The following is a 15786-nucleotide window of genomic DNA, read 5'->3' as shown; positions in this document are numbered from 1 at the left end:
AAGCCAAGATGGGGACAAATCCATCTTTCTGTGTGCATGGTGTAGGAAATCGCTCACTTCTTTCTGTGTTTATGGGTTTTGCCCAAAGTTCCTGCATTCAAATGGATAAGGGATGGTAGGTTTTCCAGTAAGCTCCTGGGTCCAAACTGATAAGGGATGGTAGGTTTTCCAGTCTCCATATGCCAAAATGTCTGTTTTAAAAGAGTTAAGTTTGAGGTGGTTAGTCAGCTTCCATTGGTTGACGGCTTAGAGACATTGAACTAGTCTTGATCTGTCTAGAACATTTGGGTTTTTCAGTTTTAGGATAAGCTGAATGTCATCTGTATAATTATAGCATGTCAAGTTGAAAGATTTGATCAAAGGCTTAGGTATACATTAAAAAGTAGAGGGACAATTATTCATCCTTGTGGTACTCCTGTCTCTATGCAGAAAGTTGGTGTAAGTTAGAGGAAGAAGTGAAATGATGCTCAATCTATCCGAAAGGCCAGAGGACATCCATTACAAGGCAATTTATTTTATGCTAATATCTTGCAGACTCTCTAGAAGAGAGTGGCTTTCCACCATGTTGATTGCTGCTGACAGGTCCAATACAAAAGATTTTGTAACACCATTTCTATCCACTGTTGTCTTCAGGTGATCCCAGCTGGATTTCAGAGATAATTCTGTGCTTCTCCCTGGTTGGAAGCCAGTTTATTAGTCTGAGAGAAGGTTGTTTTCTTTAAGAAAATAACAAAGGTGGAAGAAGTCTGCTTTTTCTATCAGTTTTCCAAAAAAGGGTCAAATGAGATTGGGTTTTAGCTGGCATTGGCTGCCGGGGATGTGGTTCTTCTTGATGAGTGGTCAGATGGACAATACCTTCAGGTCTGATGGGAACATTACAGAATGTAGGGATTTGTTGACAATGCTCATTGCTTTACTTGCAGATGTTGTTGAGGGATGTTCGTGAAGTTCAGAGGGGCCCACGGATGTGTAGGCCTACTATCCTTGCTGACCTCATGGAATTCTGAGGCTGTGAATTACTTGACGGCAGTATGTTTTGGATGTCTTTTGGTTGAAATGATCCTCTTTGCCTTGACATCTGCTAGTTGTAAGTTTGGTGTCTTTCTGAAGAGATGAACTTCTTTTTTTTATTTTTAGCACTTGATCTCATTTTAATTGTGGTCATATGGAGGCGTCTTAAGTACTTACGATCTCGTTTGTTCCCCAACCCCACCCCCGGTTCAACAGGCTTCTTTGCATGTGAGGTTCAATCGTGACACCATGATTCACAAGTGACTGCTTTCTCAGCTAATACCACCACACAGGACAGACGCTCTGGAACAGTGAAAAAGAAGGCTGGAACTTGAGCCAGACAACAGAAACAAGTGAAACGAAACAGGAGTGACCGGGAAGGGACAGGAAAGGTTGGCAGCCTGAGACAAGCTACATGGCTCTGGCATGGGCACACTGCTCATCAGCAAGATCCGAGAAGAGTATCCCGACAGGATCATGAACACCTTCATCATGGTTACATCGCCGAAGGTGTCAGACACACTGTGGAGCCCTACAACGCCACCCTGTCTGTCCACCAGCTGGTTGAGAACACAGACGAGAACTTCTGCATTGACAACGAGGCTCTGTACGACATCTGGGTCCAGACCCTTAAGCTGACCACCCCTACATACGGAAACCTGAACCACCTGGTCTTTTCCACAATGAGCGGAATCGCCACCTGCCTGCGCTTCCCCGGCCAGCTCAATGCGGACGTCCACAAGCTGGCTGTCAACATGGTGCCCTTCCCCGTCTGCATTTCTTCATGCCCGGCTTTGCCCCGCTCACCAGCCGCGGCAACCAGCAGTACCGTGTTCGATTTAAAGAACATGATGGCAGCCTGCAACCCCCGCCACGGCCGCTACCTCACCGTGGCCGCCATCTTCCAAGGCCGCATTTCCATGAAAGAAGTGGACGAGCAGATGCTCAATGTTCAGAATAAGAATAGCAGCTACTTCGTGGAGTGGATTCCAAACAACGTGAAGACAGCTGTGTGCGACATCCCGCCCCTCGGCCTCAAGATGGCCGCCACTTTCATCGGTAACAGCACAGCAATCCAGGAGCTCTTCAAGCGCATCTCCGAGCAGTTCACCGCCATGTTCCGCCGCAAGGCTTTCCTCCACTGGTACACTGGCGAGGGCATGGACGAGATGGAGTTCACCGAGGCAGAGAGCAACATGAACGACCTGGTGTCCGAGTACCAGCAGTACCAAGACGCCAATGCAGAAGAGGGCGAGTTCGAGGAGGAGGCGGAAGAGGAAGTGGCATAAATGTCCCCACACTAATAACAATGGACCATACTGCCAACACTGGCATGAACTTAAACGCTGGGAGAGATGAACTTCTAACATCTTAGCTTTGGTAAAGCATTTGCAGCTGTGCACTCTATTTTACAAAATTTAGTGAGAATCCTATAGAAAACCCCTGTGGGGCACTTGGCATTTGAGATAGCTATTTTGGTATTAAATCTCTGGAGGATCATTTTGTAAAGCGCACTTCTGTTTTTTTCAATTGACCTTGAAGTGCAGCTTTTTGTAATTTGATTTTCTTCTTATTCCCGTCAGCTGTCCAAGGTGTTTCATGGCAAAGTTTGCTGTGCATGGATGTTTTTAGTTATGAGTTTTTCAAAAGCTTCAGAAAGCCAGTTGTAGAGCCTGTTGACATGTTTTATTTGGCCTGATGATATTCCTGTGAGGTGAGCAATTTAGTTCCTTGAGCTCTAGTTTGTTCTAATTTTTGTTGGCAGTTGACTTTAGTGGCTTCCTTTTTGTGTGACTACTGTCCATGAACCCGTTCATAGGCGCTCAGCAGTGAGGACAGCATACCATTTGTTAACCTCTAGTACCAGACTGACATATTTCCTGTCCCTGATAGTGATGGATACGCTTACTAGTCCTGCTCTCAAAATATCCTTCAAGGGGTTATGATCAGGTCCTTTCCTGACATGCTAAGTGTATGGTATGTGTCTAAGGAGTATTAGGTGACCAGTGTTATGAATCTTTATGGCATGCAAGTGTGCGGTAATGAGACCTGTGGGTCCATTTTGGATTTTCTTTGGTAAAGCATGGCACAAAATGAAGGCTGTGTAGCTGCCTTCTAGATGAGCGGTGTATTGCTCCCATTCCTGAAGATTTTGTCCTACACCAAACACTGAGGTGAGGGAGGATGGAGTAGGGGCTTCTCATACACATGTAGCAGTGACCGTTCAGCAGCGTTCTGCCCGATTGTTCCTCCCTGAGATCTCCTATTAGTATAGATGGAGGGTGAGGATGGTGGAAACAGCGGCCTCCTTTGTAAGTGCAGGGTGAATCAATATGTCAGAGGAGGCCTTGTGTCCCTCCCAGAGGTTCTCCTCCTATTGGCTGAATGCTGCCTGATGCAAGGATCTCACTCCTCATTATGCTCTTGTTTTGGCTGCTCTGCCAGGAAACAGCCCTCACTACTTACTGCTGTGGGACCATCGCCTGTGGACAATGTCATTGCTCTGGATAAGAGGGATGCACAAACTGAGCGAACCACTTCAAACATTATTCCAGAACAGTGATAGTCAAATCATCATTCCCTGTCTGGAAAATGACTATAAGAGAAAACCTGAAACTTCCTCAAATAGTTCTAAGACAGACTTCTCACTGACCCATGTGGTGACACTCAGGAGAATGTCAGGGAATTTCTGGAGATCTAGGGCTGCTGTCACCGACAGCCAGTCTCCCAGAGGTGAAGTAATATCACCTGAAAGTTTTCAATCACCTGCTGGAGGAGTGCTGTGTGTCTGTTTATAAAAGGAGTCTACCTTGCCAGTTAATAGATGGGAGCAGAGGGAAACCTTGCTGGAGGACATCTGCCCAGTGGAGAAGAACAGTTGCCACCTGGTAAAGGAAACTGCCCAGAAGAGTGGACCTGCTGGAGGGCCATTGCAGGAGACAACCGAGTGATGGAGTGAGTGTCTCTGCTTCCCACATTTGAGCCTGGTGTGCTGAACCAAAGTTTCCAAGCAAAACTGATGCCTGTGGTCACACCCGACCAGGAGAGACGTTTGCAGGAGCTGACCCGAGTGCTGGAGTGGGTGACCCTGCCTTCCTCGCAAAACTGATGCCATGTGCTGATGAAGAGAAGTGTAACCACGTCCTGCGGTCTTTTTTGTGCTGTGATTCTGAGAGCTGTGATGCGTGCTGGTGCCACTTGTGACCACTGATGTGCCCAGGGCCCTAACTCACTTACTAGTGTCAGAATCATTTGGCAGGGTGATATGTGTTTGGGCCTGAATGTCACCACTTGCAATTGCAGTGCCTCACTTGCCGCCCTGCTGAACGCCCCTGGCATCTGTGGTACCACTTGAAGCCCTGAGACAGAAGATAGGTACACATGCATGCAGTGCATCTTTAACCCTCTGTCCTACTGCACCAAAGAAGGTAAACACTAACAATATATTTTTTATCTATGAGTTTAAAAAAAAATAAAAAATGCCCTGTCATACAGTGCTTTTTATATTCATTGTTTTCTAGACAATTTGTCTATTTACGATATTTAAAAGTCCCCCATTAGTATATATCCTTTTTAATAGTGTTTATTATGAACTTTATGAATTTTGTTTACAAATTATTTTCAGCTATGAAATGATTGTGCCAGGTTTGACCAATTGTGAACTTTATGAATTTTGTTTACAAACTATTTTAAGCTATGAAATGATTGTGACAGGTCTGACCAACTTCGAATTTAGAGTTTTTTCTCAAGAAATTATGAACTATTGGGGACACATATATTGTAACAATTGTCCAAATAGGTTTTTATATATAATTGAATGTCATTTTATTGTAAATATTATAATTTTATGTGCTTTTATGACGATGTGTCGAATAAAGCTTGTTTGGTATGGTATGGTATGGTATGGTATGGTATGGTAAACACTATCCAAAAGCTGCCCCAGAGTAATGCAGGGCTTAGAACGAACACTGTGGGTCTAATTTCTAATTGCTAAGAAGCCAGATATCATTGAGAGACAGACTGACCTGCCGGGCAGTAGTTAATTTGATCCAGTGGTTTCAGGTGCTCAGCACCAGCACTTAATTGTCAACACCAGCAGTTTTGAGGTGAACTCAATAGTTGTTTAATAAATCAATATTAATTAAAAATGACTAATTCCTGCCACCCAAGCAATTCTTATAGCTTTTGGTGGCCTGGAATAGCCTGAATTTTCACACTTGTAGGAATGTGATGGTTAGTAGTTGTGTTGGTATTGTCATTGGCAGCCCTGGCAAGGGCAATGGTGGTGCAAGCTGTAGTGGCCTCCTGACCAGGGCCCTGGCACTTGTGTTTTTTTAATTACAAATTAAGCACTGCTGACAGGTCACAAGCACAGTAGCATGCTTATACCGCAGTTTGAATATTAACCTGTGATTTGCCTTTATAACTCACGATTGTCTTACCTGTGCCACCTCCTAAAAGCTTGTGTTCCCCTACATAATTTATTTATGTTGTTTTACATAGTTGGGTGTAATACATCACTTTCCCTTTTTCATAAAGCTAAGGCACTGGGCTAGGCAGTCATTAGTGGGGGATATTTTGTGATTGTTGAATTCTAAGTCTCACTTCCCTGAGAGTCAAGTTTTGAAGGGTGCGCCTGGGGCTCCGTTTGCAGTGCCATAGTAGTTCAGGCCCCAGAATATCAGTGATAAAAGACTTCTATCGCCTTGTTTTGGGACCATAACCATTGTTTGTCACGGGGTCCCCAAAAGATTTCTGAAGGTATCTGATAACATTATGCCACAATATGCACTTGATACATGTTTCTCTTCTTTATCCTACAGGTTGCTTTCAATGCGCTCCAATCTGGGGAACCTTTCTCTGGAGCAGAAGCAGGCCCTGGGAATATGGTTAGGAAGCTCTTCCAAGTTTAGCAACATCTCTTCACTGCCTGCCTCCTACTTGAAAGACGTTGGCAGCCTCCTCTCCTTCCTCCCTTTGGATCAGTTTTTGCAGCTGACATCAAAGCAGGTAACAAATATCAGTGCAATATTTTTGATATCTACCCATTGGTCTGTTCATCTACAGAGGGGTTTTCCTATCAAAAAATGTCTTGCTTTGCTGAATAGTTTGATTTCCTTCCTGAGGGTGGATGCTCTTTAGCCCTGGCTCCAGTCCTTCTTCATACCTCCACCTCCTTCTGTGGTACTTCCCAAATGGTTCAATAATAGATCAGTTGATAGGCTGTCCAGTGCAAAGACATGTAAGGATTTCCAATAGGGGCCAACCAGTGCTGCACATGCTCAGTGATAACGCAATCTTTGTCTGGGTCTAGGCAAAGGGGTCTGAAATACAGGCAGCATACTTCAGCCTCCTCCCCTGTCTTTATCAACCTAATCTTTACTTAGTGAGGCTTTGCCTCGTCCCGTAGGTAATATTAAATCACCATGAAAAAATTAAATATACTTTTTAGGCTGTCCCTATTATTGACTATGACTTGTTGTCAGCATTGGGAGGGAGGGAAGAATCTGAGGAATTTGCCTTTGTACAGGCTCCCCGTCCGGCGGGGCTGAGTAGGTGAAGTTCTTGGGCAGCATTTTCCTTTGAGCGTGGCCACTGAGGGCGTGACTCCACCACCTTATGTTATCCACTGAGGGCGTGACTCCACAACCTTATGTGGTCCACTGAGGGCGTGACCTGCCCTGGGTGGAGTTCGAGGAGATCTGCTACACGGAACTCCGCGAAGTAACAAAACAATTCCGCCAAGCTACGCAGAGTTCCGCAAGCGGTGGAGTGCATTACCTTGTTTCGTTTGTGCTGATTTTCAGCTCCAGGTGTTTGTCCCATGCGTACTGCATCACACTCAGCACCAGATGGTGCTGCTTCTTTCTGCCACTCGAGTAGAAGCTCTACTCGAGCAGCAGCTTCTTCAACTCGAATGGAAGTTTCTCAATGTGAGCGGTAGCGGTAACTTACCTTTGTCGAGCGCAATCTAGGAAAAAAATCCACTCTGCTATGCAGAGCAAACTTTTCTGAACTCCGCAAGCTCTGCGGAGCGCGAAAAACTCCACGGATGAAACAGAGTTCACTACCCAGGCTTAGGCGTGACTCCACCACCTTGCATGGTCCACTGAGGGCGTGACTCCACCACCTTGCATGGTCCACTGAGGGCGTGACTCCACCACCATGCCATTCTTCCTGACAGCAGCAGTCTTGGGAAACCTTGGCAGGTCACATTGTTTCGTGCCTATAGAAATGGGAGATGCAGGAAGAAGTGCTCTCCTTTTATGACAAAGCATAAAAAGAACTGTGCTAAAGCATCACATACAGAAAACTCCTCCGTCTGATGATGAGGTGAAGGAGGATTTGAATTCCTCAGGGCCTGCAAAGCACATTGAGGTTTTTTGGCCAGTATCAGTGTAAAGAGCCAGACTGCTTGCGTCTGCATGGTGCAATCAGGAAAGTACTGAACAGAGAATGGAAAGATATTTTAAAAACACTTTTTTCTCCCCATCTTCTTGTCCAAAAATACCCTTTGGAACATTTTCATGAGGTGTTCCCTTTAGTAGTAGTTAGATGGACTTGCTGATGGCGGGACTATCTTCTTAGGGATGGACCATTTCAGAAGACGTTTCCATCAGATTTGCTGGACAAAAAGGTAAGTGTTTAAGAGAACTTATTGTGCATCAATTTTCACTGCTTCTGTGCTCGATATGCAGTTCAATCACTCCTACTTTATTTGGGCTGTTGCTATAGATTAGCTATTATTGAGCAACAGGGCACATTTCTTTCAGGCATTTCATTTGACTTTTATGTTCGTCAGCTGCTGCCTCCGGTTCAGCTATCGTAGCTTTGCGTCATGTATGAATGGGTGCATGAAGCCAAAAGTCTCTGCTAACTCATCTGCCAATTAAACGGGCAAAACCTCAAAACCTTTGGGGGTTCATTTGGACTAAGTTATTGAAAATCTGCTGAGGATATCAAATTACCACAACTCGCCCTGTGGGTTTGGAGCCTGAATACATTTTTTTCCTTCTCAGTCCACCTCCAGAGGTCCAAGTCAACCCTTTGGAGGAAGGGGGGAAGCCCGGGGAACCCTACCACTGCTAAATCCCAGCTCCAGACAGTCTCTGCGCAGCCCTTTACTCCTACCCCAAAGCATCAGTATGGTGGTTGGGGGGGGGGGGGGGGGAGTTCAGACGTCGTCTGCTGCAGTTTTTCAATTACTGCAAAGAGTTTTTAGCTGATGTATGGATACTTAATCCGATTCCCGAAGGATTTAGAATAGAGTGTAAAATGAACAGAAAAAAAGGTAAATGACTCAACTAGGACCAGCACTTGACCGTAAGATGCAGTGTCTCTCCACAATCTCTCTACCCAATTTTATTCAAAAAGACAAGTTTGGGGTCAAGAAGGTTAGTAGGCAAAAAGTAAATTTGTTAATAATGCTTTGTTGATTACTGAGACAAATGTACAATCCAAAATATATATAGACTCTCTGGACTATAGTTTAAGATGCAGCTGGAGCACACCATGCTGTCAAAGGTACTATAAACGCAAACACATGTTTTACAACATAATATATAGTTGCTTCTTCAGGACATAAGAAGTCATTTTGAACATACTATTTTAGAAGCAGTCCAGAATACGAAGTGACACAGGTTGAGATACCATATCAAAACTAAATTAGGAGGAAATAAAAATCAAGTGATAAAAGGTGCAAGGGTAGAGACAATAAAATATGCACGAAAATATAATTTACAATCTCAGAAATTTTCCAAGAGATTTGTAGCTGATGCACCCTAATTTGAATAAAAAAAGATACCATTAAACCACAAGGTATGGAAATGCCTCTGTAAAATATGCAGCATGTCTGAAGAAAATGAAAATAATGCACTGGAGCACATTTCTCTCAGAAACAGCAGCACAGAAATCAGGCAGATTTTTGGCTTATTTTGGCTGTGCGATCTTCCAGGCTCCTAGCAACTGAGATGGATTCCTGCTACATGTCGATGGAATAGCATTCTTGGCAGCAAGTGTTTGCACTGCTAACTGTCCTCGTTCCTATTGAGCTGATGCTGACAGAGCACTTCAGCCTTTGCAGTGTGTGCTGAGTGAGGGATTTACCTCCACACAGTTCTAGAGCTGCAATGGTTGAAAGCTAGCTGAAAGAATATGAGGGCAGAGATCCACTCCTCTTCATTATAGCGCTTTTGTTTTCTTATTGCAGGTGAAGGGTAACACAGACAACGGGAGGGTGGGGGACTTGGAGTGAAGAGGCAACATGGACAGGAACCAAAAAAAAAGTGCTATTACATGACCAGCACTGGCCACGTCATAGTGCTTTTTTTCTTAACATCGGTGGGGGCAACACAGACAACGGGAGGTCGGGGTGGGAGAGAAGATGCAACACGGACAACAGGAGGGAAGGGTTGGGAGGCAAGAGGAAACTCAGACTATGGGAGGTTGAGGGGTGGGAGATAAGAGACAACACGGGCAAAAGGATGGTGGAGTAAGCGTGGGAGGGAAGATGCAACACGAACAATTTTAGGATGGGGGCAGGAAGGACAACGCAATATGGACAATGGATGGTGGGGGGTGGGAGGGAAGAAGCAACACAGACAATGAGACAACGGGGTGGGGATTGAAGGGAAGAAACAACATGGACAACGGGGTGGGAATGGGAGGGAAGAAGCAACATGGATGACTGCCCCAGCTATTATGAAAACAAATAGTATCTCAATCACAGTGCCAGCTGCGGAAGGACCTTGATCAAGATCAAAGCAATCTGTACGTGGTCCATGCTCCAGTCGAAAGAAGAGGAAGTGAAGCTGCCACGCACTGCACATTAGGAGGGAGCAAATGAGAGTGACAATGAAGCCCAGAAATGGTAAGCATTGGGCGGGCTCCAAGCCCATGGTTAAAAACAATCATCTCTCACATACGAGGGCACATAAGCTATCGCAAGGGAAGACCTAATAATTAGGTTTCTAGTCTGGTGCTCTTATAATGCGCTCTAGTGCCCTTGAACTAGGTTCATGCCAGAAAGAAAACTGCAAAGAGTCATATTTCTTCTGTGTTAAGGGCTCCACTACTTTAACAATATTGCCATTTGTACAGAAACACATTACATAATCGTGGCATAATATCAAGCAGCTTCTGTATAGCACTGCGTTCAGCAATTCCTTGGCAAAACAAAACACGCTTGTGCTCATGACAGAGAGGCATTTTAATTATAGTCACAAACCTATGACATATTTGCCTCGGTGCATGTGCCCCTTCTCACTATCCTATTCCATTTACACCGGAGATTTCGGGCCGTGCTGGTAGAGACTAAGCATTGTGGCTAAATGAAAGTTCATGCCTTCCGCAGACACTTCCATAGCAACACCAAATTAATTATGCCCATAAATATGTTTTAAATACATCAATAAAGCTTCCCATGTCCAACAGACTCAGTGGCACCTTGTGAGGGTCAAGACTCAGGACTCAGTCCCCGAGTTGCCCATCAGCGGTCCAAGTTCTTGGTGTGGGCTCTCAAGTCTGCAGGCTTCTCAGCTTTTATGACCTTGTGGCTGTAAAAGAGAGTCAGCCAACTGACTCTTGGAATCACTTCTGCTGTCTGGCACAACACATGGGCAACGTTTCCACAAGTGCGCACGCAATCCTCTCTTAGCCAGTCTCCAGGTTCTGCACATCCAGTCCAGTCTTTGATGCAGCCTCTCATTGCTGAGCCTAGTCTTTCTTCGATTTTCTTTCTAGTCCAGTAGTGATCTGAGATCTGGATGCCAGGGGTGCCATTTTTATGCCTGGTACGAGCTTAGGGGGTGGTGGCAATTAACTAGCCAATGAGCTACCAGGACCCTACCCACCTGATGATCATTTCCTGTGAAGTGTCATCTAGCTATCGCAGAGTGCACTATTCTGACCACTACCAACATGGCCAGACCCTACTCTTGATGTGTGGAGGTCACTAGCCCAACCCAAGGGCTATTCTCTTCCTGGGAAACCAGTTTGACAATGAGCTTCCCTCCCTACTCGAGATGCCAGCCTGTCTGCCTAAACAAAAAACCAACCTTTTCCTAGCGTGACTAGCATTTGCCATTGAAACGGGCTTTACGGTTGAACCTCACCACCTGGACTCACACCCACTCTGGCAGTAGGAGGACACACCTCAACTGTCAGCAGGTCTTTTGTTTGTCTCGCCAGGAAAGCAGCAGCCTTTCTCGAGGACAGTAGCTGTTAGCAACTGGAAATCCTGGGCAAAATGTGCAACTTTATAAAGTTGCTATTTGAAAAAAATATGTACAATAAATACGACTCGGACAAAAATCAGGTTCAATGCAAAAATTATTTTGATACCTTGAAGTATCAACTTTAGTAGTCCCACTTAGAAATTAGCACTGCTAGATTGTGAGTGTGTAACTACATGTTAGCCAAGGGGGCTACTAGCCTTGCTACAGAAAAAACGACAATACAGGGTTTTTACTGTCGGGACATGTAAAGCCAAAAACACAGGTCCTTCTTTTTAGCAAAATGTACCCTGCCTTTAGGGCATGTCAGGCCTACCTTAGGGGTGACTTACAAATATTTAAAAGGATGGTTTGGTCTTTGCCATGGGTTGTAATGGCAAAGTCGAGTTAGCATTTTAAAACTGCTCTAATCGCCTGCAGCTGCAGCCTGACAGCCATGCTTTGATCTGTCATGCTCGTGGTGGAACAATAAGGGGCACCAGAGGAAGAGCGAGCACAAGTTGTGCTTTGCGGCGGCGCAAGGCACAAATGCCCGCCAGCACCCCAGGGAGTCCTTAGTTAAGGAATAAAAGGTACTCTAAGACCTTGGTCGAACAATATGACAATACATTCACTTAGGCTGTGACATTACACTTCCTACACCGTCTTAGGTCCTGAAGAAGGCCCCCTGACCCGCATGGGCAAACTCCAAGGGCCGAAACATGTCGACCTCATATATGGACACACGAGTGCGTTAGACTAATATTACGTCTTTATACGCACCTCACTGTTTTTACTTACCTTGACTACCAAACTGAATAAAGGTACAGTTTAGGTAATGAGAGGTGTTCCTTTTTAAACTCACTGATCACCCCCCACAGAGCACATTCACATTTTTTATATCTGATCGCTACTGTACTAACCAGTGGTCCCTCCAGGTGGAGGAAGCAAAAAACAGAAACCCAAAGGTGATGCTATCACGTTGATTAAAAAGGCAGAGAATCAAGATACACCGCCCTACGACCTGTTTACGTGAATGAGGGTTTTTTACTGACAGACGGAAAGTGCACCAAACCCTGGTTATTCAGGTACAAGTGATCCATTCTCCTCTGATTATTTGTACTACGTAAGGAAGCTGAATGGATCACAGCTCCTTCTTTCTACCCCTTTTTTGATTAGACACACGGAACAATAAGTGCCTCAGTCCACGAGCGGCATTTAACTTACAGGACATGGGTACACTTAGAAACATATATTAGGGACTTATACATTCACGTATGTTAATTAGGTGTCACTCAATTGTACATATAATTTTTAAGGGTTAGAGCAGTGGCACTGGGGCTGGGTAGCAGGTTCCAGTGCACTTTCAGAGTCAAAAAACCAGCAGCATCAGGTGATCATGCAACAAGAGGCAGTTCCTTACAACAGTGGTATTACAATCCATATTTAAAAGCCTGTTGTCATTGACACATGCTTTCCTTAATAAGTAGTTTAGGCCTACTGGCTTTGTCATTACGTTGTATAATAAATAGATCAAATTGATGAAATATGCATGACTTTTTCCGATGAAGCCTTTATTATTTACTATTGGCTTTACACCTTACCCAATACCGGTCTTTTCAAGTCCAAATAAGCTAGCAAACATCATGCATACAGTTGTAAAATTACAAATATGTAGAAACATACTGCTTGTAGAACAGTAACAACCCCTCTTGACAGGGCGTACCAAGAATCATCCCATTAAAAACTCCAAGGGTTTGTCAGAGTTTGTGCCAGTGCCAAAACACTTGCCTACTACGGTAATCTGTGAGATTCCATGTAACAAAATGCCTATCAGTAGGCTTTAATATAGTGAAATACCATTCCACCCTTAAATGCCAATTGATTTAAACATATGCTTTTCACAATACGTATGTCAGACCTAGTGCCTTTTTCATAACATTTCATAATAAAGAGATCAAGCCTATAGCCATGATATTTGGCTTGCCAGCATAACCAACTCATTTATTTATTTATTTATTTAAGTAGCTTATATAGCGCGCAGCTACCCCCGGAGGGGTGTCCCGGCGCTAAAACAGAAACTCAGGAAAGAAGGGAGGAATCAAACCGATTGCAAGAACAGGAATCATAATCTGGAGAACAGCCATGTTTTTAATTTACTACGGAAGATGGATTCAGACGGGCAGAACCTGAGGTCGAGTGGGAGACAGTTCCATAGTTTAGCAGTAATTACGCTGAACCTTCTGCCGCCCATTCTGGAACGTCGAAAGCGAGGTGCAATCAAGAGGCGTAAGTTGTTAGATCTCAGTGATCTGACAGATTGAGATATTGCCACTCGCTTTTTCAGGTATCCAGGCCCAAGGCCGTTGATAGCTCGAAAGGCGAAGGTGAGGATCTTAAATTGAATGCGGCTTGCAATGGGGAGCCAGTGGTGCTCTTTGCAATAGGAGGCAACCGACTGACGGTAGGGGATATTTCCGATCAGTCTGGCTGCCGCATTCTGAACGATCTGAAGACGAACGATCAGATATTGAGGGGCACCGGCGTATAAGCTGTTGGCATAGTCTAAATGAGATGTGATGAGGGCCTGAGTGATCGTTCTGCGGGCGTCCAAGGGAAGGTAGGGAAGGATCTTTTTGATCATGCGAAGCTTCACGAAGCAGGCAGAGGTGACCTTGTTGATTTGCGCTTTGCAAGAGAGTGAGTCATCGAATTGAAAGCCCAGGTTACGTGCTGATTGAACAGGGGTGGGCGCAGGGTTAAGTACTGTAGGCCACCACAGGCTGGGGGATATTGGAGTTTTCTGGTTAAAAAACAGGACTTCTGTCTTGTCAGCATTAAGTCTAAGGTGGTTGATGGTCATCCAGACACAGATGTTGTCCAGACATTGGCGGAAGTTGGCAAAGGTGGAGTCTGAGTGGTCTCTAAAAGAGAATATCAGCTGAGTATCATCAGCGTAAGAGACCACTCTGACTCCACAAGACTCCACCACTGCGGCCAAGGGTGCGAGATAAACGTTAAAAAACAGAGGGCTCAGGGCAGAGCCCTGCGGGACGCCACACAACAGGGGTTTACCCTCTGATTTGAAAGGCCTAAGCACCACCTTCTGAGTTCTGCCAGTGAGGAAGGACTCAATCCAGGCGAGAGCGGAGCCACCGATTCCGACCTGCTTTAGACGGTTTAATAAGATTATATGTGAAACCGTATCAAAAGCGGCGGATAGGTCGAGGAGGACCAGCATGGCCTCCTCACCCCTATCCGCACACTCACGGATAGTCTCAGCCACTTCCAGGAGAGCAGTCTCAGTGCTGAAACCTGCTCTGAAGCCGGATTGGGAGTCGTGTAGTAAAGAGTTATTTTCTAGATATTCTGTTAGTTGCAGCTGCACAGCCTTTTCCAGGATTTTTGCGGGTTTGGGGAGGAGGGAGATGGGGCGATAGTTAGAAAATTTTGTAGGATCGGCATCAGGCTTTTTCAGAATGGGGACCAGCAGAGCTTCCTTCCACGTAGTTGGAAAGATGCCATGATGGAGGGAGGCATTCCAGATAGAAAGAAAAGGGTTAGCCAGTGAGGGGGCCAGATCACCCATGGTCTTGGCAGGAATAGAGTCGGAAGGAGAACCAGATCTGCACTGGGTGAGTAACCTGAGTGCGGTCTCAAGAGTCAGCTCATTATAAGACTGTAAGGAGGCAGATTCCGGGGCCATCACAGGGGGGACCAGGGGAGATTCCTCAATAGGAAACGAAGTTCTAATTTTATCAATTTTTTCAAGGAAATAGTCAGACAGTCCATCACATAGTGCCTGGCTAGAGGAGTTCTGCGCGGCCCTGGCGGGGGGATTTACAAATTCTTTGACAATATTAAAAAGGGTTTTAGAAGAGTTCTTAGCGTTGGAGATTTGTAGTGAGAAGTAGTCTCTCATGGTAGCTTTTTTTAGTTTTTTCAAAGCGGTTTTGTAGATTACTTTGGATTCAGGGTCATAGTTCTGCCGCCACTTGCGTTCAAGTAGTTTGCAGCGGCTTTTTTCCTCACGAAGGGTTGGAGAGAACCAAGGAGCAGAGGGGCGTGTTCTAGCAGAGGTGATGGGTTTGAGAGGGGCAATGGAATCGATGGCAAGGAGCAGTGCGGAATTGAGTCTGGACACATTTTCATCAATGTCACTAGACAGAGGGTCCGACTGATAGTTGAATAAGGGGTCTAAGGTTGCACAGGTAACTTTATGCCACTTTCTTCCCAGCACTTTCCTGAGGACATTAGGGGTGGGTCTCGAACTTAACTCTAGGTCAAAAGGGACAAGATGGTGATCAGACCAGGTGAGAGGGAGGGAAGGAAAGACTGTGATATTCGAGAAATTAGCAAAGATAAGGTCAAGTGTATGTCCAGCTGTGTGTGTAGGGCCCTTGACTAACTGAAGCAAGTTCAGGCTCTGCATCGATTCTAGCAGATTGTTAGCTTTCGAGCAGAGAGAGTTGTCCACGTGGAGGTTGAAGTCTCCAAGCACCAGAAAACGTTGGTGCTTGAGGGAGAGATCAGCCATCAGGTGGGTAAATGCCGTTAGAGAGAG

The 15786-nt window shown here is 45.2% G+C and overlaps 1 protein-coding gene and 1 pseudogene across 1 annotated transcript in view; both read left to right on the top strand.

Moving 5' to 3' along the window:
• The window catches only part of LOC146860745 (uncharacterized), a 317920-nt gene that overhangs the window by 85201 nt on the left and 216933 nt on the right, over window positions 1-15786 (top strand). Inside the window, exon 5 of the mRNA XM_085646168.1 lies at window positions 5835-6021. Within this exon, the coding sequence (XP_085502294.1) occupies window positions 5835-6021 (187 nt within the window). The remainder of the gene's footprint in view (window positions 1-5834; window positions 6022-15786) is intronic.
• LOC146860746 (tubulin beta-4A chain pseudogene) lies at window positions 1435-2356 on the top strand (annotated as a pseudogene).

Source organism: Triturus cristatus, chromosome 3_1 (assembly GCF_964204655.1).
Source record: "Triturus cristatus chromosome 3_1, aTriCri1.1, whole genome shotgun sequence".
Lineage (NCBI taxonomy): Eukaryota > Metazoa > Chordata > Amphibia > Caudata > Salamandridae > Triturus > Triturus cristatus.
This window is presented reverse-complemented; position numbering and strand designations above follow the sequence as displayed.